Raw genomic sequence first — 27,739 nt, 5'->3', positions numbered from 1 at the left:
CCCTTTCAGTGAAGAAGTTCTTCCTAACATCTAACCTAAAACTCCCCTGGCTCAACTAAAGGGTCGCCCCTGAGGCTCCTTTTCTCCAGGCTGAAGAATCCCAGCTCCCTCAGCCGCTCCTCGTAGGACTTGTTCTCCAGGCCCCTCACCAGCTTCGTTGCCCTTCTCTGCACCCGCTCAAGCACCTCGATGTCCTTCTTGTAGCGAGGGGCCCAAACCTGAACACAGTACTCGAGGTGCAGCCTCACCAGAGCCGAGTACAGGGGGACGATCACCTCCCTAGCCCTGCTGGTCACACTGCTTCTTATGCAAGCCAGGATGCCGTTGGCCTTCTTGGCCACCTGAGCACACTGCTGGCTCATATTCAGCCGACTATCCACCATCACTCCCAGGTCCTTCTCTGCCTGGCAGCTCTCCAACCATTCCTCTCCCAGCCTGTAGCTCTGCTTGGGGTTATTGCGCCCCAGGTGCAGGACCCAGCACTTGGCCTTGTTGAACTTCATGCAGTTGACCTCAGCCCATCGGTGCAGCCTATCCAGATCCTCCTGCAGAGCTTTCCTACCCTCAAGCAGATCGACACACGCGCATAGCTTGGTGTCATCTGCAAACTTACTGAGGGTGCACTCAATGCCCTCATCCAGATCACCGATGAAGAAAATCGAAAATCTGAAAAGTTGCAGAAAATGTAATTTTAAATACCATCATATTTGTGCATATTTAAAACAAACTACACTTAAGAAATACAGCATCTGGGGATATACTGTTTTCTGAAGAGTAAAGGACTTAATGATAGACTGTTCTCCCATCATTTTCATTTATTGCCGATTTAAAATGCTAAGGACTTGAGGACTTTATTTTCAATAGCAGACAGTAAAGTAAAAACTAAAAAGTAGAAGATTACCCAACATAAACTGAATCATCAAAAGTATCTGCATGTTTACAGTTGTCATCAGACAGAGTCACAACTCATGCTGTCGAGTGCTTCTGCTTGAAAAAACTGACAGGGAGCCACGGGTTCGGCTGTGCTGCAACAGCGGGTTCTGTGGACATCTGCTGCAACGTAGCTGTGGCTGGAGTGAGCATACTTCCTGAGGCCTGTAAGTATCATAAAACAAACTATTGTATTTTTTATGTTTACAAATGTTCCAAAGTGACCACAGAAGAGGATGCAAAGACTTCAGTCAAAAAAATTAGTCAATAGAATTAGTACCATCAGACATTTGTTCCACTCTGTGTATGGAATTCCCTTCTTCATAAGCATAAAATCCACTGTGGGATGAAACCCAAAACCTTGTATCTTTAAGAAGGAACTTGTCTATACTTGTTCTTCAAAGTGTTCTTTTATTCTTGAACAAGACTCTAATTTTAATTTACACTTAAGTCCATCTCCAATGACCTCAGCTCAGATAATACCAAATGCTCTCGTTACTCAGCATCCCAGTTCTCCAGATTTGTTGAGAGTCCCACAGGAAGCCTCACTGAACTCAAAACAGATGCCATAAGTGCACGTGAATTACAGAATCATTTAGCTGAGAAGAACATGTGTCTCTGCATGCAACTTCAGGAGTGAACTGAATTCACATACCACATGCCACTCATGGTTTTGTCTCTCACCTGTGCTCCCCACTGTGGTTGACTCTGAGTTTGCTCCACTGTTTGTCCCTCATCTTGCTTCTGAGGAGGCTGTGGAGCTAATAGACCTTCAAGCAATGCCTATGACAACAGAAGCAGGGGAAGGAGAGGAAGCTAACTCAATAATCCTCTTTAATTGTTTTAACTTTGTGTAGAGCATGGCTTGAGTAGAACATGGCTGTTACCATGAAGTCATGTGAAGATTTATGCTGAAATGAATTCCTAATTATCTATATCAATAACTGTGACAGAAAATTCTGACCTGACAAAAAAAAAAAAAAAAGATATGTAACACAGTTGCCTGTTTCTGACATTGCTAAAGTACCAAAGTGTAAGAGAACAGATCTGGAACAGACAACTGATAGCTTTGTGGCACTGACAGAGGGGATTAGGCAGTCAAATCCCATATTGAACAATTTTCAGGCTTTCAAAAACCCTTATAATTTTTCCTACTTTCCAGCCTTTGCAATTGTTTTTATATTAAAAAAAAAAAAAAAAAGTTATTAGAAACATTTGAAACTTAAAAGATTTTTTAAAATATATTGAAAAGAATAAACAGAATGGAATAAAACCTGTAAAAACTGAACAGACCTTTTGCATTGTTGTCATAGGCTCTGCAGAGCTGGAAACAACTTCAGACATAAATAGCTTGTCATAGTTGTCTACACTGAAAGTAAATAAAATAACTTACACTAACTGAATTTTGTGCAACTGTTTTAATATTCGTGACATTTTAAGACAAGGAATTTTAAAAGTCTGGAACAGAACTCTGACTAAGATTTGACAAAACTGGGGAATTGGGGATTAGCAGGGAACTCCAGCCAGTTCTCTACCTAGAAACGTGATAGCTATATTGTTGGACCTAAGAACACAGTTAAGGAAAGCATGGGCTGACTCTCCTGGTATATCACACAAAGCAGTACTAGAAGCTTTTCTTTACATCAGCAAAATGCAGATTTGATCTTTGACACTAAATGCACTGCTTTAACTCACGGCTGATTGTCATCACAGCATCTCTGACAAGAGAAATGCCACCGTGAAATACATTTATGCTTAAGATGAAACAAAAAAAAAAAAAATCACCAATCAAGCCACCAATGTGATTAAATGTTAAATCTGGGAAAAATATAATTGATGGTAGAAGTAAACTTACAGAAACCTATTTGAGAAACTTCTTTTTCTAGCAGTCATTGTCATCATCTCAAAATGATTCATATAGATTTGAGTACGCTCAGAATTCTTGTCTTTAGAATAGGCTTGTCTAGCACGAAGAGGATAACCATTTATGTTCTGGAACAAGTAGAAATTGAAGGTGTAGGTACCAAAATAGTCACAAATGCTCTCCCTCAAAAAAACAGTTTACAATATTCATGACTGAAGACAATTCATATCCTATCTCTTAAATAAAAGGTAAAATAAATAGCTTCACTGTCTTCTTCTTTGTAATATACTGGAGTGGAAAGTGATACATTCAAGGTCATAGCATTCATACAGCAATGGGAAAACTAATATTTTTAAGTGTAAGGAAACTATAAAAAATACATCCTATAGCAGCCATACTGACAGAGAAGATATTTATTAGTATTTATTTGTATAAAAAATTAAATATAGTTATGATTCTGCCTATTAAACACTGGCATAGTCCACTAACAGCAATGAGGAATAAACAAACAAACAAAAAACAACAAAAAGCCAGCAACAGGTAGGTTACAGGTTTGCATCATAATGTAACGCAAACTTCAGTTGAAACTCACCTTTCCTTGTGCACCTACAAATGTTTTTATGTAATGATTTTGGCATTGTTCTGGGGAGCGATAAACATAATTACAAGAGTTAACAACATTGCTGACAAAGTCCCAGTTCACTGTCTGTGCTGGCGACAGGATAGCAAGGTTTAAAGGAAGTGCCAGCAACTGTTTCACCGCCTAGGGGAGAGAGAGAAAGCTAGTGTCATGCTTCAATTAAATGTTTTTCTTGAACATACAAATATGTATAAACACATGTTAATCAAGATCCACAGAAGCTGTAATAAGCTTCAAGATAACATTATTTTCTAAATCAGTGAAGTTCTATTCTGAAGACATTCTTACTTTTAACAGTGCCACATTTTCACTAATTAGCCATGCAGGACTATCTTGCCGAGTGCCAGCAGCTGACTTGATGTGAGCTGACAAAGGTCTTGCAAAATACATTTGCTGTTTTACCAAGAAGTGGGCCTTCTGAGCTTTGCTCTTTTGTCGTGTTTTCAATGTTCCTGGAGTCACTTGATCAAAAAGTGAAGGTGGAGGAATCCTCCTACCGCAATGCTTCTTTCTTTCACCTGAAGCTAATTGACAGGACAAAGTACAGTTTCCAGTAAGAAGGGAACTTCATGCAAAAAGATCGTGACAGAAATCTGACTGCTACAAATGATCTGACTAATCATAAGACTTTCACAATAATTTTCTGAATGCAAGTACCTTCAATCTATGGCCTACTAGTATTGTATGTAACTTGATCAATCATTTTTAAATAGCTTCTCACTTCAGTAAGGAAATAAGCTTAAAAAAAATAAATAACATTGAAAGGACACAGAGCACCATTGCTTTGCTCATGCTCATTTCATTCACCTGTATTTCTAATTTATAAGGACAATAACAAGTTTTCAAACCACAGTCCCTCTGCTCTCACTATATTCTACTGTTTTGTCTAAGCAATGTCAAGCTTAACAGAAATAACATACATGCATGCCTAAATTTTAAAATACAAATGTGAAGGTATTCTTGCAAAACGAGGTTTCATATCATTTCCCACAAAAATGTTACTGCACTTTCCAATGCAATTCCAAATCCAACTTACAAGGCAGATCTGTTCTCTGCCGCTTACGTGCCTTCCTGACAAACGGGGGTGGAAGCTTAGACTCTGGCATTGGGGTACTACTGTACATCAGACACATAACAGAATCAGTGTAAACATCATTGTGATTCTCGGGTACAACAGGGGGAGTCCAAATCTTAAAAACAAAATTAATAATAATAGTAAAAAAGAAATATCACAGTTTGCCATTAAAGTGTTTTTATATAAGGTTTCCTTCAGATGAAACAGGAGTTGTTGACTTACAGGCATCATTTCTACTTGTCCATCTGGTCTTTCACAGACAAATTCCTGTATGAGAAAAAGAATGTTTGATACCCCAATGCATCATTCACCACAGAACCTAGCATTTATAAACATAAGCATGTTTGCAGTAACTATAATAAAAAAATGCATTAGAAAAAATAATTAAGAAATCTTAATTTTCAAAAGGCAACATATTTTGCTCAGTCTCCTCCTTCAGTTAATATCATCTTGATATGTAACAGCTGTTTTCACAGGACGACTGTGGATTGGTAGGTTGTCTTGGAATTGCAACCAACCACACTCTACAGAATTACTGCTGTCCACAGAGTGACAGCTTCACGTTCAAAAGAACAATATTTGTGCAGGGGTACAAGATGACTACAATAGGAATTTTACAGACATCCTTAAATACACAAAGTTCATAGTTGCAATATGCAAATTTTCTGAAAAGCTGGGACTTGCAGATCCCTTGGTGTTACCATGTTATAAGCATCCTGCCTGGTATAGGTTAAAAGTTCTTCTTTCACTGCCTGCTGAGTTTTTTCTTTTGCCTTTTTCCGCTCCTCGGCACGCTGGTATTCCCATTTTATGTTTGCAGTTTTTAACTCCTTTTGGGAAAAAAAAAATATACACTTTAAAATATTACAGCTTTTCACAATAAAAATGCTAACAGCTATGAATTGCCACAGATTTGAGCCTGGTAACTACATCATAAATTCACTTTCTATAGGCTAGTAGTGATGGCAAAGTTAGTTAAACTGCATTTTCACTCATGGGCAAGGGCTTATGCCATTAAAGAGAAAGTGAAATATGTCTACCTGTTAGTTAGGAATCAATGTGTTTTTAGAGCACAATCATTTAAAGCAAAATTTCAGTGCTCCTAAACAAAAACAAACAAACAAAAAAGGAAAGAAAATCTGGCAAATGTTGGGGGTTTCTAGTTTTATAAATTTATTTTTTGTTTTTATTAATTACTCCAGAAATTAAATATAGACCCTTACCTTGCTGACTTTCTTGCTTTTGTGATCGTTCATAGTATGAGACGATTCCAAGAAATTCAATGCATATTTTTCAATTGGTGTAAGCTATTCAGAAAAACATTTTGTCAAGCTGCTAGTTATTTAGCTTTAGAATTAGAAACACATATAAATAACCAGTGATTTAAAAGCAAACAAACAACTACAAGAAAAAAAAAAGTATTTATTTCAGTTGCAAACACTGGCACTCTGATTAAGGTAGAAAAGAGACCCAAGGACCAAGCTTTGGCATTCTGGTCCCTTGACATTCCACCAGGATCACTGAGAGTAGGCTCCAAATATTGCCCACCATTTTGCTAACTGAAAAAAAAAGAAAGAAACCCATCCAAGTTAGTCTGCAGACTCTTGACAGCTTGTTAATAAGCAAGCTGTTACTTGGGTTCTGCACTAGTAGCCAAAAAAAAAGGAAACAAATTGGAATCCAACAGAACTTAGCAAATGCTAAGAATAGTCATTTTGTGGATTAAAAGAAACCAACCCAAGGCCTCTAAGAAAAAGCACAAATATCCAGCAAAGCATAGGACTGTAAGACAAGCTTATATCACAAAATACAATTTAGTGAAATTAAAGTCACAATCTTCAAGAGAACATTCAGAGACTTCAGTGTTTCTGTATGTGAACAGATCTGCTAACAAGCTCTGAGAACCTCCCAGGATTGTTTCAATATTTATGTTTGCAAAGAATAGTTTCATGTAAGTGAAGTGGAAATCAGTACTTTATGAAAGCCAAATGGAAACGGCTTGTTGCACAGGATAGTAAATACTGAATATCTCTAAAGATTTTTGTAATCCAGAGAAATCATCATACCTGATCCGCAAAGCTAGCCAGCTCTTCTAACTGCAAAGGAGCCATGGTATTTCTTGAATTATACAACTCTGTATCTATGTAATCTCTTATCTCAGATTGTGTCTCTTCTGTAAACTTTTTGGAATTCTCTTTTCCACACTCAGTACAAAGAACCTAATGAAACATGTATCATGCCACAAGATTTTTTAATCATCTTAAAACTCAGTTTTAAAACAAGTCAGATTACTGACACATTTGAAACCTTTTGCTGCAGGAAATGTGATTTCATTTGATTAAAACAACAAAAATAGTTTTAAAATAGTTTAACATTCTGACTCTGATATAGTAAAGCACTTTTTTTTTTTAACCTATTGTCAAAGAACCCTTCGTATTCTCAATATTTAAGTACCTGAGTTAAAAATCCTACTGAACAATCATCTCCCTGAGTAGCCACTTCTTGAATCAGATGTTTAATACCTTTTTTCAACAGCCTCTCTTCTACAGAATTACCACTTACAAGCCTGTAAAACAAAGAAATTTATTAAATACTGTTCCCTAGAACACAGTGAAACTTCCTGAAACTCAACTGTTGTATTTCTAGGGTTCCTCAGCTACCACAGTGAGCAACAACGCCAGTTGAGAGATCACCAGGTATTTCTGTAGAAAACTTTATATTCATTTTTAGTTTCACAGAGAGACCAGATTATTTAGACTACAACATTAACCTCAGACAAAAATCCTGGTTTCCCCTAGAAACATCATCGGTCTATTTTTCATTTTAAAGCACCTATTTCTCAGTTTAAAAGTGACATATAAAGTCACCTGTATATGTGAATATCTCTGCCTCTTGCAATTCTATCACACCACTCTTCAGCCTTTGTATCCGTCTGTTGATCTAAATCAATATCATAGAACACAACAGTGTCCACATCTACATGGCTGACACCTGTAGAAGGAGTGCGGGAAGAAACAATAGCACAGAAGAATCTCTTGTCTTGGTTGAAGCTTTTTATGGATTCCTAAAATGCGGAGACAAACAACCTAATTACAAATTCACATTAATAAAGCATAAATCTCCGAACAAACTTTTTCAAAAAATGAGATCAGAAAAACTGCTTTCTGATTAATTCCTAAACATAACTTAAAATGTTGGCAAGCTTAAAATATCTTAGAGTCCACGTTACAAATTTACACAGTTCAAAATTAATTTATGTAGTATTAAAAATATCAATTTATGGTGCATTCAACCTGATAAAATCTACAGATCTATGACAGTAGTCATATTTTTGTGCCATGACTAAGCACACCTGACTGGGTTATTACATTCTGTGCATGCTTCATTTTTCTTGTCTATTGACTAAATTGAATCCCTTCCTCTGTGCTGACTTGTGTTGCTTTAAATCAAAGTACTCCTTTATGTTTTATAGTGCATCTGACAGAAAACATAATAAGGCAATCTGAAATCAAATTAATAACTTTTTTATATCACTAATGTTTGCTCAAACGGTAGGCCCCAAAGGATACTGAAAATCTTACTGGGGAGGGAAACGAGCACACTTTGAGTTTATCCTCAGGCAATGCCAGGGCACTCTACAGAAACAAAAGCCCCTGGAGTAAGGCTGAGGAAGTACCAACATAAAAACAGGAGTTAGGCTTGAAGTGTTGGTAATGTAGATACCTACAGACACAAAAAGTAAAAGCAATTATTCTAAACACTATTGTGAAATAAAACATCTGTATTTCAAGCACAAATTACTCATATATATATATATAGGACAACTTATGGCACATCTCTCAGAAACACCCTGGATGCTTCATCAAATAGTAATATGAGTGACGTATTTTGTACATAATTACATATTTTGTGCTACAGATACACATATATTTTGCACAAATAACTAATGAACTTAAGCAAATAAATTCTTTGAATATGTTAAATGACATTTAAGCATTTTCCCTCCCACTATGAGCATCTATTCACTATTAACTTGAGTAAGAGGTTTTCTTACCAGATAATGCCAACTGTGAGCATCAGTCTTATCAACTCTTATGTATGTGAGAAAATGGAAGTCTAAGAAAACCTCCAGTATATCAAGCATTGGAATCATCTGTGTCAAAATCAATACACGATGCCCTTTTCCTTTCAACTTCTGAAGCAAAATGGCTAGAGCTTCCATCTTGCCTGTTTATGAAATAAGAACTTGAAGGTTCTGCAGGCAGCATTTAGCAATTACAGAAACTGTATTTGCACAGTTGTAAAAAGGTGGTTTTGTGTGTGTGTATGTTGTTTTGTTTTTTTTTTAAATACCTGAATCAAGTTGCACCAGTAGGGGGTCTGGAAACTGTATAAAATGAGGCCTTGCTATCTGCTGCACTGGATGGAAGAAGGGCAGTAGTTGTTCCTTCACATTAAACTTGAAGGCCTGCATTTCATGGATATATGAATAAGGAGGATTTGCTACATGCAAAGATGGAGGAGCAACAACTACAGCTGGCAACACACAGAGGCCTCTAAAAAAGAAAAGCAAACTATAATACATTAATTTTTTAACATTTTAACTTCTTAAAAACAATAAGAATGCAGATGTCTCCGTGGAAGCATAAAGGACTTGGCTAAAGGTAGCTGAAAGTAAATCAGTAGATGGAAGTTTTATATTAAGACCAGGTAAACATAAAAACACTCAAGATCAGAAGACATACAGAAATCACCACTATCCCTACAGTTACCAAGACAAGCCTCCCTCTAACTTATTACTCCCATATTTTTGGCAATAATTCATAACAAAAACAAACAAACAAAACAAAACAACAAAAAACAAGATATGTCATGCTTGAAAATAGAGAATTGCTATATAACTGCAAACAATTGCCATGGAACTAGTAAGAGCTTTAAAATTTTAGGATGATCTGAAATTATAGATTAGGGATGCAAAGTTGATTCACCATAAATGAATTTAGCCTGCAGTAAGAATAAAACAAGGCAACACACTTCTCTTTTTTGGATATTTATGTTAAACAAATAAACAAACTGTTAAATGCTATTTTGGATGGTGTTGGATGGTAGCATACACCCATTAAAATTTGTGCAAAGACTGCAAATGTATTTGTCTCAATTACCTAATAACAATATCCTTCAGGGCAATCTTTTGGTGCTTTAATGTCAGAATGAGTTCTTGCAGGGGATCCTTTAGAATCTCCGAAGTACTTGAATACGGAAAGCAATTTGCAAAGCCAGACCAGCCCCATTTGTTAATCCTGGCAGGATACTGCTGAGAATTTTTTCTTTCATTGATCCATGAACAAATTTCTAACAAGTCTCTGCCATACAAGGGCGTTCGGGAACAACGACGCTCATTCCCCAAATACATTTTGTCCAGGTGTTCCTTTAGTTGTCTTTTTTCTTCTGTGGTACCCTTTAAAAATAAAAAATAAATAAATATATATATATTATTTTTTTTTTTGTGAACATATTTTGACCAGATGGAAGAAATCTGTACAGAAGAAAGATGAAAATAAGATAATTTAGTTAATGTGAGTGTTCTTTGAATTGAAATGAAAGGAGAAGCAAACATGAAGAAAAAAAAAATGATTTGAATAATATCTGTCCTTGCATCACAAACATTAAGTTTGGTATTTAATAGAAAATAAAACTGCTTTCCCACTCCATGCCTACCAGAAAAAATATAATGGCATTTCAAAACACCATTGAAGAGTCTGCTATGACAGGTAGAAGAGACTAATGGATGCTGCATACTTAAAATAAATAAATAAATAAATAAATAAATAAATAAATAAATAAAGCTTCATCTATTTCAGTGAAGAGATAACCACACATGAATCTTGTATATGTTACATTGTAATCAGGTAAGTACTCTATCATATAAAGAGTTACCATAATACCTGAGTTGGACACCAGCGTGTAGATACCAGTTTAGATTTGGTGCTTGAGTCATCCACTGTTATAATTAAATGAATTAATAAATTCATTTTTCCAGGAAAGCAGCAAGACAAGAAAAATATTTTAGTGAAGAAAAAAATTCATTTAATTTCACAGACATGACATTACAATATTAGGATATTCTAGCTTCCATGGTTTCCATTTCTGAATAATTCAAAAATGATTAAAAAGAAAAAAAAAAAAAAAAAACAGCTCAAGCTGATCAATGAGCTTCAATGAAGCTCCATACTCTTCTAGAAAGAAACAAACTTAAAGTCAAGGAAAAGATTTACTGTTTAAAAAATAAAAGTGTACTGCACAATGTCACAACTTGTTGCTTCAAAGACTGTCTACCAACAAGCAGACAGAATTGACTGTAAGACAAAGTAAAAGTTTTCCCTCTAAACTGTAATGTTACAGGTTTCTCTGGCTGATCAATTCTCTCTTGTGCTCCAGTAGTGGAAGCCATTGGGCCAAGTACTACCTTGCTGGCTGTTAAGACAAAAAGACAAAAAAGGTGCAAAGTTTAAAAATAATTTCCTCACTGTGAACTAGAAGCACGTTTTTGCACGTTTACCTTACACTTATTATGTGCCATATTTCCAGCAAAGAGGAATTTTTTTCCAGACATGACTCCTGGGTTGCACTTAAATGCAAACAGACTAGGTATCTCTGTTCTTAAACTACATGTGAAATGTTCTTCTCTCAGTGAGGATAATTTCCTAGATGCTAACTGTTTGACTGGTATTTCAAATGTATATTTGTATGAATTGATAACGTACAAACCTTGTGAGGGCTTCAGGAGTCTGCACAGGTATATTTTATGCAAAGTTATTGGAGAAAACAACCACAGGATAAGAGATTTTTCTCCTTCACTGTTCATTTTTAGCAATGTAAAAAGCTCTTAGAACAGTACAACCTTATTTCTCCTCCAACTTTCAACAATATAAAAATATTTAATTACATGAGAAAGTCAGAAAGCAACGCTTTATAATATGTACTGCACACCTTTTGTATGTTGAAATTCTGAAAACATGGCAAGAGGTTGTTGTCTTTTTATTTCCTCATGGTGGTCTGCCATAACCATTGCTGTGTCCACTGTCTGCTGCAATTGAGACCTTGTGAAGACTCGAGTCCTGCCTTCGGGTTTTTGTCCATACTGCACTGGTGTAAATAACCTAAAAATTAACAAATCCATCTTACTACACATATAAAAATCATACCTGAGGAAGTTGTTAGTCTCTTCATCCTAATACACAAATTAAGTTAAAAAACAAATAGTTGGTTTTAATCAGTAATGTCACCTAGAAGAGCTGCAGAGTGTACAGCTGGAGAGACTTTGTGGACTCTTGTGGACTTAGAGCATGCAAAGGAAACACAATATACTATTAAATGTAAGGTGTGCTGAATGCTCTGAGGCTCCAGCCATCTCTGAAAGATTATGTGAAGGAATACAAGCGTCACAGATCTCCCAAATACCTTTATCATCTTTGGAGTTTGGAAACAGCAAAAAACCTCCCCAAAAGGTGCTAATAAAAGTCAAACTTCTTAACAAAGGAAAATCTTAATTGTGGCTGGGTGCAATGTAAGGACAAAAAGCAGAAGATCTCTACTTCCATGCATCTTGAATGTCTACAGATTATTCATAGAGTTTTCATGGTTTTAAAAACACACTGAAATTTTAACAGCTGACTTCCCAGTAATTGTTTCATATACACAACTTCAGGGAAACTAGAGGTGTCTAAACAGCAAAAGAATGAGATCTGTTTCTGTTTGACTTTTTTAAAAATCTCTCCCAACTCTTAGATTTCATTAACTGACAAAGCTTCATTCTGGCCTAACAGAACTAGTGCAAGATCTTCTCCTTGTCACCTGCTGCAGCCATGTGTTACACAAGCTGTCTTGGAGCTAATATAATTCTGCTGTAGAGTAAGTCAGAGCAATGTTTAGGTAAACACTCTACAATACATTAATCTGATAAAAGCAGAGTATGGTTACTGAAGTCCAAGACTGAAAAATGACTCTCCCAATTGATTTTCCGAAAGTAGGTTCAATAGAATAAACAAAAGGTCAAAAGTCATCAGCAAGCCTCTTTTCCACCCATAGAAAGAAAAAGAAAAAAGAAAAAAAATATTTAAGTGCATTGCAAGTGCATCTTAGTGTTAAAATGAATTAGGAGGAGAAGATTTAATTATTATGCTTAGGAAACTCTCTACAGCAGAAACAATTAAAATGTTCAACCGACTTGAAGTCTGTTGTGCTTCTGAGTTTGGCAAGAAGGATCACAAGCAAGCCTTCATAACTGAGAGAAACTATCAAGTGGTAAAAGGCAGTTTGCTTTCCCCCAGAAGACTCGTATAGAGTCCTATCAGCAATCAGTTTGGAAACAAAATAGCAAGACAACAAACGCATCTGAATGTACCCTCTCAGCACTCACAAATATTATTCATTTTCACCCAGTACTTAAAAATCACTAGAACACTGCATACCTATTCGGTTTGAGTTTCACTGGCTCGAGTCTGGGTGATGAAGGAGAACAGTAGATCTCTTCAATAAGCTTCCTAGTTACTTTCAGTTTTGGCAGCATTTGTGCTTCATAGCGAGTCATTTTGTCTTCCATCCCAGTCACATCAAAGAGAGACAGGTCTGTGTGCTTAACAAAAACAAAATAAAGAAATATTCTACTACTATTCAAGTGCAGCTATAAAAAGTAGTAATAATATTCCACATTATCCGATGATTAAAAAGCTCACAGTTGAAGCCAGAAGTAAATGAAAACTGAGAAGAGTCAAGTGTCACGTGATTTTGCAGAGAGCAGCTGCAGTTACTTTAAAAGGTTTCAGCAACCTCTACCATGAAAATAGCGTATTATGCTCATGTTACCGAGAGTCAACAACAGGACAGCACACTCAGATTACAAGCTCTGCAGTTAATCCAATGCTTGTAATCAAAACATTTGTCTTCGTAGAACTGAGATTTCAGTCTCATCCATTCCTACCTTGATACATTAACCCTACTTCCTCCACAAGCCTCTGACACCCTCCTCCCACCCCAAGATAGTTTTCCAACAGGCTCAATTAAATAACTATTCGAATTTCCCAGGAAAAAAAAAAAAAAAAAAAGGATGAAATCTCTTGCGATGTAACTTCAACTGACTATGCTTACAACCAAACTGTGGAATGAGACAGCTTCTCATCTTTAGAACTTAATTATGCCCTTGCTGCTCCTGAGGACAGGACAAGAATGGCACTTTTTCCTCGATTCCAAGATCCAATATTTTAGATTAACTGGAAACTTTAAGCAAAATCAGAAAATGGAAAACATTGCAAAATAGTCTGACCTGCTGTGATAAGGACAGCAAGTACCCAGTTTACCTACTAAATTCAGTACTGCCATGAAGTCAGCAGGTACTATTTATAATCATTGTGGTTGCTTCTAAGAATTAAAAGAATTAGCAATTCACAGATTTTGAAATTTATTGGAACCTGACTTGTAATATGTTGTACTCTTAAACCACCTGCTCTCCCAGTCAAATTAAATCAAACACAAGCGAGTTACTTCCCTACGTACCTTCCAAAGATCCCATTTTAATGCACTCAGCACTAGAGAAGCAGTTCTAAACTCCAGTGTCTCTAGCGCAAAGGAAGAGCTGGGAAGCCGGGGATTTATCAGATCAGGATGATTACACACCCGTAGGAGCTGCATCAGAATATGGAGAACACTGACAAAGTGCCCACTTCTGAGACATTCTTGAGTTCTGTTATTTAAAATGAAAATATAATTATGTTTTAAAAAGTGCTTTCTAGGAGCTTAGGTCTTTCTGCACATTTAAATTGTTTTTCTAAATAAACCTGACAAAACCAATTTATTGAACTTACTGTAGTATGACTTTAAAAATGCAGTCTTCCGTTCCTCCAGCTTCCCTCACATCCACACAAACTTTTAATAATTTATATAATACATTCTGATTTGAAAACTCACATTATTATAAACCTGCATTTCTTAAATACCCATTACTTCAAATGAAAGTGGCATGAAATAATATACAAATACATGTTGTCAATATTAAGGCCATGTTTTTTAATGCCCAAGTAAATACCACTTTAAATCATCAAATTCACTGTAAAATGTAAACAAGGCACATTAGGAAAGCAAAGTAAAATATAAACTAGGATATTCAGTTCCTAAACAAGTGCTAAATTTAAACAAAAGCTGTGGCACATGCTCAATTGCCTAAGTTATAAATACAGAATACTGTGTTTTGTCCCATAATCTGCAAATACTGTTCATTTATTCTCCTTTTCACCTTGTAAAAGGATTATATATATATATTTAAAAAAAAAAAAAAAAACACAGAAGGAAGAAATTACTGAATGCAATTGCCACTTAGTGTAGAACATGATTAGCCTGCACAGCACTATGATTATGCCACACATTTGAGTCTTTTGGTTTGCCCATGACTCACTTAAAAATAGTATGCCAACAGTTAAGCTCTCTTACTGTAACTGGAATGCTTCCTAACTTATCATTTCAATAATTGAGCAACTAAGAACAACTCAACAGATGTACCTGGGTTGAGACAGGATGTCTTTATACATTGACTTCTGTCGATTAGAAAGAGTACACATCAGCACATGCTCATATTTCCTCGCTAACTGCTTCTCAACATGAATTTTGGACCTCCGCAAAATAAATGACTGAACTACCTAAAAGAACACAAAACAATAATTTCTTAATTGTGTTCCCCCAGAGAAAGAGATACTAGAATTAAGACGCTATTCTCAAGGGAGACATACTCTCTGCAGTCTTATTGCCACTGTCTGGTAATGATCCTCATTCCCTTCTGCAGATGCTACCTTTGTAAAATCCAAATAGAATTTGGAAATCTCTGGGATCAGGAAACAGGCAATCGTCCACAGATCTTTTAGGGCAGTAGGCAGAAGTGTATCCATCAAGAGTAAACGGTGATTACTATAAACAATTAAGATAACAAATCACAGCAAGAAGATTAAAAGTTAAGTGCTGAAGCTATTTCAGGAATTATCTAAGACAAAATCAAAAGGAAAATTTATAATGAATACTCCAGACCTGTGGAGACTGAAAACTGCATCCCAGTGCTTTTCTGTCAGATTATTACCATTTTGCCTCTCGTCTAAAACTAGGTACCTCCATTGTACTTTCATGAATGCCTCATAGTCTTCAAAGACTTGCTTGCAGGAGGCAACACACACATTAAAATTGTTGGGGTCAATCCATTCCTGCAACATAAAAACACAAACATCCTAAAGGGATATATTTTTTGACAGATTTCAGAGCAAAAAGAGGGCTAGAAGTTGTATGTTGTAATAGCCTCATTGGAGGAATCCAAGAAGTTCCTTGCAACTATGGAAGTCGGAAAAAATAAAAATAAGAGGGAAAAAAAAGAAAAACAGGAAGAAACATATTTTGCAAATAAGTGTAATGGAATCTTGAAGCCTGGAAACAAATACATGGTTGCTAAACTACAAAACACACACCAGACTTCCTGTTGCTTCTTCTGGATTATACATCAGTTTCTCAACCAAAAAAATAAAGATACACTCAACACAATTTCTTAATAAGCTTCTGCAAATACTAAGGTGAGGTAAAAGTCATAGAAACAAAGATGGAAGAGATTAGTCATTAGTCAAAAACATCTGTACAAGGAACATCGTGCCAATAAATAAATATGCACTAAAAAGGCTAGCCACTGCTGGTCATCAGAACAAGCTTTATTGGTAAATACCACACTCTGCTTTTTAGCCAGCATTCATGAGATGAGAAGGTATCTTCATTCTTCTTGTGCTTTCTGTATGTTACGTAACAATAGAGAAAAGGAGGAGATTGTAAGATCACTATGATCAAGTTTTTAACCACAATGGTTTAAGTGCGACTCAGCCTGATACTTCCTTTCAGTGTAGTGCTTACCTTACTCAGAACGTGTGTAGATGAAACTATGTTTCATAATACCTGTCTAGTTTTTAGAAGTTCTCCTGGATCCCCAATGTACAGAAGAATTCTCAAAGCAGGACACCAGCGTTTCAGTTCAGTCACCCACTTCAGTACATTAAAGTTTTGTGAAATAACAAGAATAGGACCCCAGTTACCTACAGAGATAACAAGTACAACATAACTGGAAGTGACTACACATCACTTCACAGCTTACATAAAAGGCAACTGTGTACATACAAACAACATGCACTAAAACTCGATGGCAGGAGTTGTCTCTCCTTTTGTATACAAAGCATTTCAGATGCATTTCATTAAATTACACATATTAAAAGCATTATTTTTTCCTTACTGAAAATACATTCACTAATGAACTTTTAAAATAGTTATTTCATACCTTCATTACATGCCAGGTGGGCAAAAAAAGCTACAACTTGCACTGTTTTACCAAGTCCAGCTTCATCAGCCAGAATGCCGTTGAGATTCATCTTATAGAGCTTTGCCAACCACTCTAGTCCAGTCTTCTGATACTCTCTAAGAGTGCCATGTAACAAAGATGGAGTAATGCTTTTTACTGCTGTTGTGATTTGAGCACTGCCTTTGGGTAACAACGCTTCTGCAACAGCAGCCACGTCTGCTAAATCTCCCATATGTGTTTTTGGGGTGGGCATGAGTAGGTCTGTAAGCACCACATCTTCCTGAAGGCTCTCTTTCTTGATCATAGAGTCTCTTATTTCTGCACGAAGTAATAAAGTTAATGGTGCAGCCGCATCTGAACTGAGCAATCCATTAAAAGGTTTGACAGCATTTACAGCTAAGCCAGAGTCTAAAGAACATAAGAAATCTACACTATAAGAAGAACGTAAAAAACAGTTTAAGACAAATGATTACATAAACAAGGGCAACCTGCAGTGGGACACAGGTGCACATATGACAGTTTTAGTGAATTCAGTCTCACTCATGGCCCCAAGGGACCCTGATTGATACAAACAAGAACTCAGCAACAAAAAGCCTTTACAGTGCATTTACCAAAGCTTTAGTAACACACAGGAAGTCAGAGAACTAGAGAAAGGAGATATTTATAACTCAAAAACAAAATATTATTTTCTTAATATTTATTTTGGTAAGTTTATTTTGTTACTACTGGCACATCCCACAATATTATGCTAAAAAAAAGCCTGAGGTCCTTATTACCTTTTCTTGAGGTGTTCTGGGAGTTGAATACTTTCCTTCTCCTCTCTTCTAGCTCTCCTTGTAATTTTAAATCTACCACCTAAAGTAGAGAGAGTGCAAGGGAAAAATAGCAGAAGGAAGTGACAAATATGAATGCACTTAGCTTTAAATACAGCTGAGAATTGTTTAACATTTCTTCAATGGTCAGACAGACATCCAGACATGGCTACAATGAAGAGCACTCCAAGAATAGCATGTACAAAACTGACCATGAATAGTAGTTATCCACATAACACTTCAGAGTTACCCCAAAATAACTTGCATTAAAACTTTTATGTTCACAGTGAGCCAAATGCACCAATGAGGTTGAGTAAAACACTCATGACATATAAGGCTTCATATTATTCATGCAATCGTAACACGAAGCTATCTTTACCAAGGTATAATAGTCACCAAGAGGACTGAACAAAGTTCAGTTGTAAAACTCTTGTTGTCATGATCCACTGGGTTTTTATTCAGAACTTATTTGGAGGGGGTGGAGGGGAGGTATTTACCTGCTTAATGGAGGACCAAAAACACTCAATTTCTCTAGCAGTAAAAGCAGCAATAGCCTTCAGCCGCTTCTCTTCTCTCTTTTTGCATGTTTCCTTATGAAGTGTCAGATCCTCATGGTAACGATACACGCTTATAATTAGCTGAACAAAGACATACAGTTATTTTAAGTTTTCACTGTATGTATTCTACCTAATAAACGTGTTTCTAAAGAAAGAAAAAAAATACAATCCCTTTACAGATACTCCTTAAATTTGCCTCTTCACTGTTTGTGAAAACAAAATTCATACACCCTCAGTGACTAAGTCCTAACCATGAAAATGCTGCCTATTCTTCCTACCCCCAACTCCTTTTCTAGTAGGAAATATCAAATTCACATTACTCTCTTGGCACTTATCATCTTCCATCTTCTTTCTTGAACGAAATCTGCTGCCATCCACTGCATTTCTTCCAAAAGATAATCATGGTGTGATTTGAGTCGTGGGGCCTCTTGGAGTTTGGGCAGACGTTTCAGAGACCATAAACCTGCTTTCCTCAGTGTTGTTATTCGCTGCAGAATTTCATTTTCCTTCAAGTATGAACATCATTATTACTATTGCACAATACAAAAACATGACAGGCACTGTGAAAAGCGTTAAACAAATAACTAATACAAATGATTCTGCAGTCCTTGCAGATATTCTACACGGTCTGAAGTTGCACTTTATTAATATCTAATGAATAACCCATCTTTTGTAGATTTACATAAAGCTCTACGAGGAACTTTGCTATGGGGCAGTGTTACATTAAATCTATAGAGACGTCCGAGATGCACTGATACTCTCTCTCGAGAACTATTTTTTCCTCCTAAACTATAGTATCTCTAAACGTCATCAGGAGAGCAGAGTTGATAGAGTGAGAATTTTCATAAAACTGAAATGCTCTGCCAAATGGCAGATGGACAGAATTCCCTAAAAAGTTCACATACAATTTAGTTTATGGCATTTTTATTAACACATGTAAGCATTCCGCAGCTGCTGGTGAGTAAGCACAGGCAATACAAATTCTCATTGTGATCCTCCTTTAATCTAAATATGTTCCATAAAATGTTAAAATAATTGATTCTATTTAATTAAATCTCCTTCTAGGATATCATTAGAAATACAAATTCTACTTCCCCAGAGACTCTGCCTGATTCCTTCTCATTCCTTTTCTTTCTTCAAGAAAAATTACGTAGCATGTCTGAATCTCTAAAAGACACAGGAGAGATACTGCTAGCTACTGAGCATTCTAAATTTAAATGAACACAAAGTTTTATTGTGAAGTGAGATTTAAGCAATTATATAGTTCAGTTGGGCAATCTGAAACAAATTATTAGTGCTTTGTGAAGTCCTCTGTAAAAAATAGTAGAACTATTTGCTCCTTTCTCCCAGGCTAGAGCAATGCTGTCATCCACAAAGTCTCAATACATAGGAAAAGGAAAACACTGCCTCACCATGAGAGAAGTTAGCGTGGTGCTCCCTCTTGCTGTAAATAAATACCAACGTACCTGCAACCTTGCACACGCATCCTAAACTTACTCCACAACATGAAATTAATTTGATTCAACGAGAATCCATCAAAAGAATCTTTAAACTGAGAGTTGGATAGCCATCATCAATTGAAAAATAAATTTAAAAAAAAAAAAACGTGTTTTATGGATGTAAAATTTCAAGAGAAAGCAGCAGCAGCAAAGTGCCAACAATTAATCTTGTCTAGACTTTCCAATAAGATGATGTTACCTTTTTCATTCTGAGGATGAAATTCCTCACTCAAAGAGAACTGTTTAATGATGCAGAACAGAGATCAGCAGCAATTTCAGTACATATAAAACAAGCATTAAAAGCCACACACAATATACTGTGCAAATCTGATACCCGTTGCTGTGGGGAAACTGGAGCTTGGGCCAGCTCATGGTTCTTATCATGACCTGCTGGTCATACCTGCTGAAGAAATGTCAGGTTCCTGCTGCGTGAAGCAGGTGAGGAGCTATGCAGGCTTGGTGAATTTGATTTGTTTTGCTCTCTGCTTCGCTCCTGGCTGATCTGTAGAGCCATGTGAGGAACAGGAAGCATTTCACCTGCAAAGGAACTTTTACAAATCACCATTTCAGTAATTTTAACAGCAGAACATTAGAAACAAAACAGAAAGAAGCAACAATGCACGCTGTTACATAGATGGTCAAATCGACCTCCTAGCACCCCACCAGACAACTACATACCTAAAAGCTGTGAAGATGCAAATGGATCAGCACACTGGTCTAGAACGTATTTATCACCTCTTTAAACTGACAACACAAAGATCTTTTAAAATAACATCCTACGGAGAGGTGATAATGATGCAACCAATCTCCATCCAAGTATCAAATGACCAGAAAGGAGAAACTTGGTGCAACAACATCAATTAAAGGAATGAACAAATTGGGCACAGAGGGTGCGGGCGTTAAGCCCAACGCACGGAAAATGAGACGTGCAGCACCGACAGTGCCAGGATCTCCTCCTGAGGGCTTTTAGGGCTTATAATAATTGGTATTAGATATAATCTTACAATTACAGAAATTCTCATTAAAGCAATTATCTTTAATTACAAAACTAAAACCTTATATTCGATAGAAAATACTTTACGATAAATCATTAATATATATATAAGACTTATCTGTGTTGTTTTAAATGTTTTTTTTTTTCTTTTTTTTCAAACCGTTACCCTATCAAAAGTAATTCTGAAAGAAAGTATTTAAAAATAGAGGCTGCTTCTGCACCTAGCGGCAAGAGCTGCCCGGCTGGGTGTAACGGGAAGCGATTTGAACATTTTTTTTTTTCTGGGAGGCAGGAGCGGTTGGTGCCGTGGGTACACGCGTAGTGCCTGTTGCACACAGTAACCAGACGGCCGGGGTGCTGGTATCTCGGTCCGTATGTGAGGGCTGCCTTGGAACTACAACGAAATCAGCCGCGGAAGAAGAAGAAGGAGGAGGAGGAGGAGGAGGAGGAGGAGGAGGAGGAGGAGGAGGAGGCCGCCCAGCGCCACCGCCTCCCCTCAGCGAGCGGCCGCGCGCTCCCGCCGCCCCGGCAGGCTCGCGCCGGCCGCCTCCTCGCCCGCGGGCACGCGCGGCGGCTCCCCCCTCAGGAGCTCCGCCCGGGGCCGTACCACCGCCGCCCCACGGGGGGGCAGCACAGGGCGGTGCCACCTGCGGGATGGGGGGGGGGAACGCGGTACATGCGCGGGGCGCCGCTAATGGCGGCGGTGACGGGGCTGGGGCCTGTGCCGGGAGCTGAGGGAGCCCCAAAGAGCCCCCAGAAACCCCAAAAAGCCTCAAAGAGCCCCAAATTGCCCCGGATCCCCTCGCTCCGGCAGCAGCCGGGCCGCCGGCCCCAAGCTGAGCGGGCACCGCCGTCAGCCCGCCGCCCGGACAGGCGAGCGCCCCACACACACCCCAGGGGGCAGCTTCAAAGCCTGAATCGCTTCAGGGCCTCTGTGTATTTGTACGCACACCCCGAGCCACAAAGCCACTTACCCGCACTGAAACCGGAGCTCAAACACCCAGCTCACGGTCCCCATGAAACAGAACAGCACGCGTTAACAGCAGGTAAGAAACACCCCGGGTTTATTTTGTTTTCTCCATAGGCTACCAATAGAAATTCCTCTTGATTTCAGCTGAGCCACTGGTGTCAGTTTTGATGCCTCTATTTTTAAGTAAATAAAGGCATTGTTCTCAGATCAAAAGGGACAGAAAGACAGAGCTTTGGACAGAAGACTAATACAGACTAGGTCAACAGTATGAGTTAGCAAGGGATGTGAAAAGAAAATCCAGGTAGAGTCCCTCTCCAGAACACTTACACTGCTGTCATTCCTAAACAGTCAGGCCTTCACATAAACAAAAAGCTCTGATTAAAATCCAGATGAAACAAGCAAATCCCTTTTCAAGGGACAGCTGTACTTTGGCCAAAAAATAAAAAATAAAAAATCCAGGAGGCATAAAATCAGAAGGCATGGAATGAAGGCGCAAAGAACCGTCTCCTCTAAGAAGTAACTACCGTACTCAGTATGGACCCCCAGTTTTGATGCACATCTTCAGGCATGGGACTAGGCTGTATCCCAAGTTGACAGGACAGAAAGGAGAACTCCAGAGTATGCAGATCTCGGAACACAGAAAATTAAAACGATTTCCCAGAGGAAGACAACACTCAGACATGCTCTTCCCTTACCACTGATCACTGCACACTCCTCTACTCTGAGCAGCTTGATAGAAATTACAAATTCACACATACAAAGCAAATGCAGACTTGATTAAGCCCCGAGGAAGTCAGCACCATTCCTTTCACACATGCTAAGTTGGATCAACCCAGAATCTAGCAGATGGCAAGCTAGTTTCCACTAGAAACAGAAATACTAAACCAGCAGCAACACATCTAGTGAGCCACCCCAGGGAACACTAGAACTTTCATAGCTGCACGCTTTGAATTGCAGTCCCGGCAATTAATTTACATGTGTTCCTCACATCTCAACTGCATGCCTGTGAAACAACACCTCAGGCAGTGGATGCCCAACTACGTACGTAGCTGCGGATCTACCTTCTTGAGCCTGCCCAAGCATGAGGACAATAAAGGGAGGATGACACCTTTCAAATAAAAGGTCTTATCTTAAAATATGTGGTTCGTTCCATGTTCCAACATTAAGACCTCTCCCTGAGTAAGGAATCATTTCCTCTAGGCTTGCAAAGCTTTACAAAACATGGAAAGTTTGATTCAATAGCAAAAGAATTCATAGCAGTTAGCATGATAATGAACACGTGTTATTCGACAGGAAAGCCATGGATGACATGGAAGATAAAAGCTTAAAATGATGTTTAGAGATCAGGTTAATTAAAGGTGAAAGGAAAATAAAAACTAAATTGAAAGTTCATGGAGTCATAATTTCATAATAATCGTCAAAAAAGTATATTAAAATGGTTTTCCCCATCTTTATGTAAAGATTATACATATTTAAAATACTACTTCCAGGTAAACACGTAATAAAAATGTTATTCAAATAGCAATTAAGACATTCTGCATTACAAGAATCTTTTAGAAAGCTTCTTTCTTGTTACACTTTTTTCAAGTATACCAGGCAGGTGGATCAGTCAGTGGTACCAACAGCTTCTTTTACTCTTTCTACAGCGCTGTTTTCCCCGCTCAGTTTTTCCTGGGTATCCAGTTCTTGTCCTGCATGCACGCAAACCTCTGCTTTACTGGGTTCTTGGACTAGGAAGGCCACTTGTTTGTAGACAAAGTGAGCTGCAGGCAGTAAGGGTCCCAGGTCCAGACGCTTATTGGCTCAGTCAGAATCATCACCACAACCATCACTGCCTTCAAGATCGCTGCTGTTCTGAAATGGAAAATGGAAAACAGTTTGTCAGTATTTCATATATAGCCAGAGACGGACCTAAGTCAAAAGACACTGACCATTGACTTTAAACTTCCCCAGAAGCATTGGAAAATGCAGCGAGATTTGCCAGTGTATGACTCTGCAGTCAAATCAGCCTGTGTTTCAAAGCATTCCTTCCTTCCTTCCTCCTTCCCTCAACTGCCCCATGCAAAAACCTGCGTAAGTAACCCTCTGTCTAACTCATTCCACCAACATCAAGACCGTGCAGACTGAAAAGATAAAAACATTTTATACTCCAGATGGCTGTCCTCTTCCACAGTCTGTTCATGGAAAACAAAAATATTAGTAAGCGAAGAGCCATTTTAACTTGCAGCTTCTGTTTGCAAACAACAATGGCTTCAATCATTACCTTTGAATTTTTGTTGTTAGCTTGCACCTCAGCAGTAGAAGAGTTGAAGTCATGGATGGAGAGGGTGTTTAGCCAGTTCATCATGGATTTCTCCTCCCTTTCTGTGTTAATAATAGTAGGATAGATATACTGCTCTTTGAAAACAGCAATCTTTTCCTCCTCGTCTGTCCACTCCAGAGGCTCATGCAGCCCATCATTTCCAAACCGTCTGTTGTACTTTTCAAAGTGTACCCTTTCCAAGACCAGACCGAGTCCGGGAGCTTTGGGGACATCTACTTTCTCCTCTCCCCAGCTGCGCTCTATGATAGATTCAGCAGCATAACCTTTCACGATAGCTATCACCAGCCCAATCATCTTCCTTATTTGGTGCATCATGAAACTCTGACCTTTCACTTTGATCACTGCAAATTCGACGTTTTCCCGCACAAAGGGCTCTCCACAGTACATCTCCATTATGTACCGCTTGGCGCTGGGGTCCTTGGGTCCCTTCTGAGACGTGAAGTTGTGGAAGTTGTGTGTTCCTTTATAGCAAGCAAGCAGCTTGTTGACTCTTTCAAGGGTCTCGTTGTTCAGTCGATACGCCTCTTCTTGCACATCCTCGTCTTTATGGGCAAAGGTAAATGTTGGCAGCATGTAGGAGTAGGTTCTGGCATCACATTTGTTCTTGGAGTTGAATCCCCCAGTGACTCTCTTCAGCCCTTATTTTAAAAAGAGATGTTAAATTTCTGAATCAGTAGGCCATAACCCAATTGTGATTTCAACTTTACCAACAAATGTATTTTTTTTTAAATAAAATGCAATTCAAATATACAAAGATTTATTTTATAGGACACTAATTTCAAAATAGCAGAAACATAGATTCTTGTTAAAACTAAACTGCTTTTGAGGAAAATTATAATAGTAAGGGAGAGACTTTGTGCAGGATAAGGCTTCTCTTTGAAAAGTTTTCTTTGCCCATTCTGGCATCCTTACCCAGAATTCTGATGTGAGAAGGAAGATGGTTATTGATCTTTTCTAAGATGTCATCTATTAGCCTGACCTTTAGTGACACAATCTGTCCAGCTGCAGACACACCCTATAAAAATCATAAAGCACATACACAGATAATTATGTACCTTGGAGGGTCTAGGATAGCACTTGAAGAACTGAAATAGCTAAAGAACAAGTTTTTTGCACAGGTCATTTCAGGCTGCAGAAAGGCAAATGCAAGGTAACAGGCAGAAATCCAAGTAAGAGTACTCCTGGAAGACCTGCTGGTGTTGTACGGCCACCCAGCACCTTAGCAATCTTAGAGAGCGTAATATTGCACTCCCTTTCCTGACGTATCTCACTGTATTTGACTAGTAAGTAAAGCACCAGCAGAAAAGAAATGACTGGTACATAAGATCAGCCATGAATTCCAGTTCAGACTTAGAATCCTGCTGTGGCAGGGTTGAAAATCAACGGTGATGCAGTTACATTTCCAAGCTCTGCATCAACCAGGCAGCAAGAGCAGTGAGGAGCAGCAACAGGTTGGCAAGCTGGAGCAGATGAATGTGACAGCAATGCAAAGAGACACAGGGTAAGTGTGAAGCACCAGCTTTACAACCGCCATATAACCAGTATCTCACTCTTTCTAAATATTTGCTTTTTACTTAAATTTAGTAATGAATGAAGGGAGAAGTTTCAAGTAACATTCACTGCAAATAGGATTTGCTGTTGGATCTCATGCTAAACAATGCTTTACCAGGCAATCACAACAGCACTGGTGGGAACAGACCACATTTTATGAGAGCACAGGCCCTAACCAATGTACCTTATCTGTTCGAGCACACCGCTGAAAAGACATTTTCTTCATGTTTTCTCCATGGTTTTCTGGGATGCAGCCTGACTGAACAAGGGCAGATACCAAGTCGTCTTCAATTGTCTTGAACTGTGAAGATCCCATATTCCTCTAGAAGAGAATATAAAATCAGAAAACAAATAGTAATAACGGGGTAACTGTTCTGAAGAACATCATTGAAAAATGTTAATTGAATATCACCATGCAATCTTTTTTAAATCTTCCCTTCATAACCCTAAATTATTTACCAGTGCCTGCAACAGTACCAGCTGCTGTTCCAAACCTGGCCTCTGCAAATCGGGCTTCCAGAAATTAGTGGACTCTTTTGGTCAGGTAGCCCAAGCTGTTACATAACTCAGACTACTGTTTGCTCCAGCAACTTCTGCACTAAACTTGTAGATGAACTATGACAGAAGCATGCAACTCTACCTCTGGAAGGCTGCTTGGCACACCCTCCAACACACACCACTTGGGAACAAACGCAGTAAAGCTGAAATGCACTTCTACAGACATGCCCATGCATGTTGTTCACTGCTGTTGAACAAAGCTACTTTGCTGTGTAAGCATGAAAAATTCTTCTGTGTTCAACCATTACCAGTTATCCTGTAGAGCTTTTAAACTACACCTCAGCAATGTGTATAGAGCATGCAGTATGCTGAGAGGAGCAGCAGATGGAGCAAAACCACGCTGTTGCTGCTAAGGCTGTACCACGAGACCATTCCTGCATGAGCAAGTCGGGGGCACTTTGCTGCTGCAACAAAGCAGCATCCCACGTGCAAGTGTAACAATCTCACAGCAGTTTTCCTGCTCCTAAATTGCTACATGTCACCCTATTGAGTGCACTAGAAAAGGGACAATTTACAATGTCTTTGAGTACAAACAACCTTTTCATAAATCCAATAGCTGTCAACACATACGGCAATTTGTTTCATTTAAATACACAGCTCAGTTCTCCAGGACCTACACATTTTGCAGAACACAGTGAGACAACCTGAGGTCTGACCTAAGGAAAACTCTGCCCAACTGCTTTGAAGCGTGAAGCTTCAATCTGAAGCTGGTGCACGGGTCGGGAGGGATCATGAGACAGCACATCAGGCGCTGACAGAACTGCAGTGCCCGTGCTTGCAGCCTCCTCAAGAGCCTTGTCTGCAGCACAGCTTTTGGAAGGTCTGCTGATGCTCTGTGCTGGAAGGCACGGTCAGTGGTCCTGGGACACACCAGATGTGCAGCTGACAGCCCCCCACGTGCAGCTGCTACCGCAGCATTCGGCCCCAGGAGCCGCTGCACCCGCCTGTTCCCGCAGCCCCCCAGCCCCCCCCGCTCCTGCAAACCCCGCAGCCCCCAGGTGCGGCCGGGCGCGGCGCGTTGCCGCCCCCCCCACCTGCATGCCGTGGTAGCCTTTCCCCGAGTACGCCATCAGCAGCACGATCTTCCTCTTGGGCGACTTCTTGCCCTGCTCCTCCTCCTCCTCGCCGCCGCCTCCCTTCAGCCTCTTGCTCTGCCGCCCGTTCTCCTCCGGCCTTCCCGGCCCCTCGCCGCCGCCGCTCAGCCTCTTGGCAGCCGCCGCCCGCAGCCCCTCGGCCATGCTGGGAGCCACCTGCGGGGAGCAGAGCTCAGGGGGGGGCCCGGCCGCCAGCCCCGTCCCGCCCCGGGGAGCCCCCGCTGAGGCGCGGGGTGCCCGGGCCCTGCCTCCCTCCCGCCCTGCCTCCCCCCGCGGCCCCCACGCACGTTACGCGGCCGGGCCCCGAGCCCGAGCCCCGCGGGGCCGCAGCCGAGGCCCAGGCCCCAGCCCCAGCCCCGGCCCCAGGCCCAGGCCCGCGCCCCCCAGCGCAGCATCGCGGCCCGGCCCCGCCGCTCACCCGCCCGGCGCGGCCCCAGCGGGCCCGGCCGAGCCCTACGGAGGCCGCGCGGGGCCGTGCCGGGGCCGGGGCCGGGGCCGGTGCTGC

At 39.5% G+C, this 27,739-nt stretch overlaps 3 protein-coding genes across 10 annotated transcripts; all 3 read right to left on the bottom strand.

Moving 5' to 3' along the window:
* Positions 1–835: 835 nt before the first annotated feature.
* LOC311215847 (E1A-binding protein p400-like) lies at positions 836–13,219 on the bottom strand. Of its 7 annotated transcripts, XM_084297222.1 has the most exons (18): positions 12,981–13,219; positions 11,500–11,669; positions 9,672–9,967; positions 8,863–9,065; positions 8,564–8,736; positions 7,377–7,573; positions 6,964–7,075; positions 6,576–6,728; positions 5,733–5,816; positions 5,211–5,339; positions 4,732–4,776; positions 4,471–4,624; positions 3,723–3,958; positions 3,387–3,557; positions 2,786–2,922; positions 2,224–2,299; positions 1,615–1,713; positions 836–1,095 (listed from the first exon to the last, which is right to left on the bottom strand). In XM_084297222.1, exons 3-18 carry the CDS (start codon positions 9,920–9,922, stop codon positions 967–969), a joined length of 2,349 nt encoding a protein of 782 aa, XP_084153348.1. In that variant the 5' UTR covers positions 9,923–9,967; positions 11,500–11,669; positions 12,981–13,219; the 3' UTR covers positions 836–966. The 7 variants fall into 7 exon arrangements, 5 of the variants coding, with proteins under 5 accessions (XP_084153348.1, XP_084153349.1, XP_084153350.1 ...); XM_084297223.1 differs by lacking the exon at positions 6,576–6,728; XR_014618923.1 differs by lacking the exon at positions 2,224–2,299 and having other exon boundaries at positions 959–1,095.
* Positions 13,220–15,047: 1,828 nt separating this feature from the next.
* LOC311215962 (E1A-binding protein p400-like) lies at positions 15,048–16,977 on the bottom strand (the record flags this gene model as incomplete). The annotated part of the gene is made up of 5 exons (XM_084297420.1): positions 16,856–16,977; positions 16,480–16,616; positions 15,580–15,749; positions 15,288–15,462; positions 15,048–15,197 (listed from the first exon to the last, which is right to left on the bottom strand). The coding sequence occupies exons 1-5, from the start codon at positions 16,944–16,946 to the stop codon at positions 15,048–15,050; spliced, it is 723 nt and encodes a 240-aa protein (XP_084153546.1). The 5' UTR covers positions 16,947–16,977.
* A 6,142-nt stretch (positions 16,978–23,119) lies between these two features.
* PUS1 (pseudouridine synthase 1) lies at positions 23,120–27,739 on the bottom strand. 2 transcript variants are annotated; one of them, XM_084297137.1, is made up of 6 exons: positions 27,653–27,739; positions 27,175–27,390; positions 25,767–25,904; positions 24,944–25,046; positions 23,972–24,669; positions 23,120–23,562 (listed from the first exon to the last, which is right to left on the bottom strand). In XM_084297137.1, exons 2-6 carry the CDS (start codon positions 27,376–27,378, stop codon positions 23,512–23,514), a joined length of 1,194 nt encoding a protein of 397 aa, XP_084153263.1. In that variant the 5' UTR covers positions 27,379–27,390; positions 27,653–27,739; the 3' UTR covers positions 23,120–23,511. The 2 variants fall into 2 exon arrangements, with proteins under 2 accessions (XP_084153263.1, XP_084153262.1); XM_084297136.1 differs by lacking the exon at positions 27,653–27,739 and adding an exon at positions 27,522–27,640.

This window comes from Netta rufina (assembly GCF_964035555.1).
Source record: "Netta rufina genome assembly, chromosome: 17".
Classification (NCBI taxonomy): domain Eukaryota; kingdom Metazoa; phylum Chordata; class Aves; order Anseriformes; family Anatidae; genus Netta; species Netta rufina.
This window is presented reverse-complemented; position numbering and strand designations above follow the sequence as displayed.

Bases quoted from the DNA above. Each gene is read 5' to 3' on its own strand.
- LOC311215847 (XM_084297222.1), bottom strand. From the start codon at position 9,922: ATGTATTTGGGGAATGAGCGTCGTTGTTCCCGAACGCCCTTGTATGGC. The intron at 9,066-9,671 runs GTAATTGAGACA...TTTCTTTTTTAG, and splicing joins CTGAAGGATATTGTTATTAG to AGGCCTCTGTGTGTTGCCAG. The intron at 3,959-4,470 runs GTAAGTTGGATT...CCTGTCAATTAG, and splicing joins GCAGAGAACAGATCTGCCTT to CTTCAGGTGAAAGAAAGAAG.
- PUS1 (XM_084297136.1), bottom strand. From the start codon at position 27,629: ATGCTGCGCTGGGGGGCGCGGGCCTGGGCCTGGGGCCGGGGCTGGGGC. The intron at 27,391-27,521 runs GTGCGTGGGGGC...TGCTCCCCGCAG, and splicing joins TCGGGGCCCGGCCGCGTAAC to GTGGCTCCCAGCATGGCCGA. The intron at 23,563-23,971 runs GTAATGATTGAA...TTTCCATTTCAG, and splicing joins CTAACAACAAAAATTCAAAG to AACAGCAGCGATCTTGAAGG.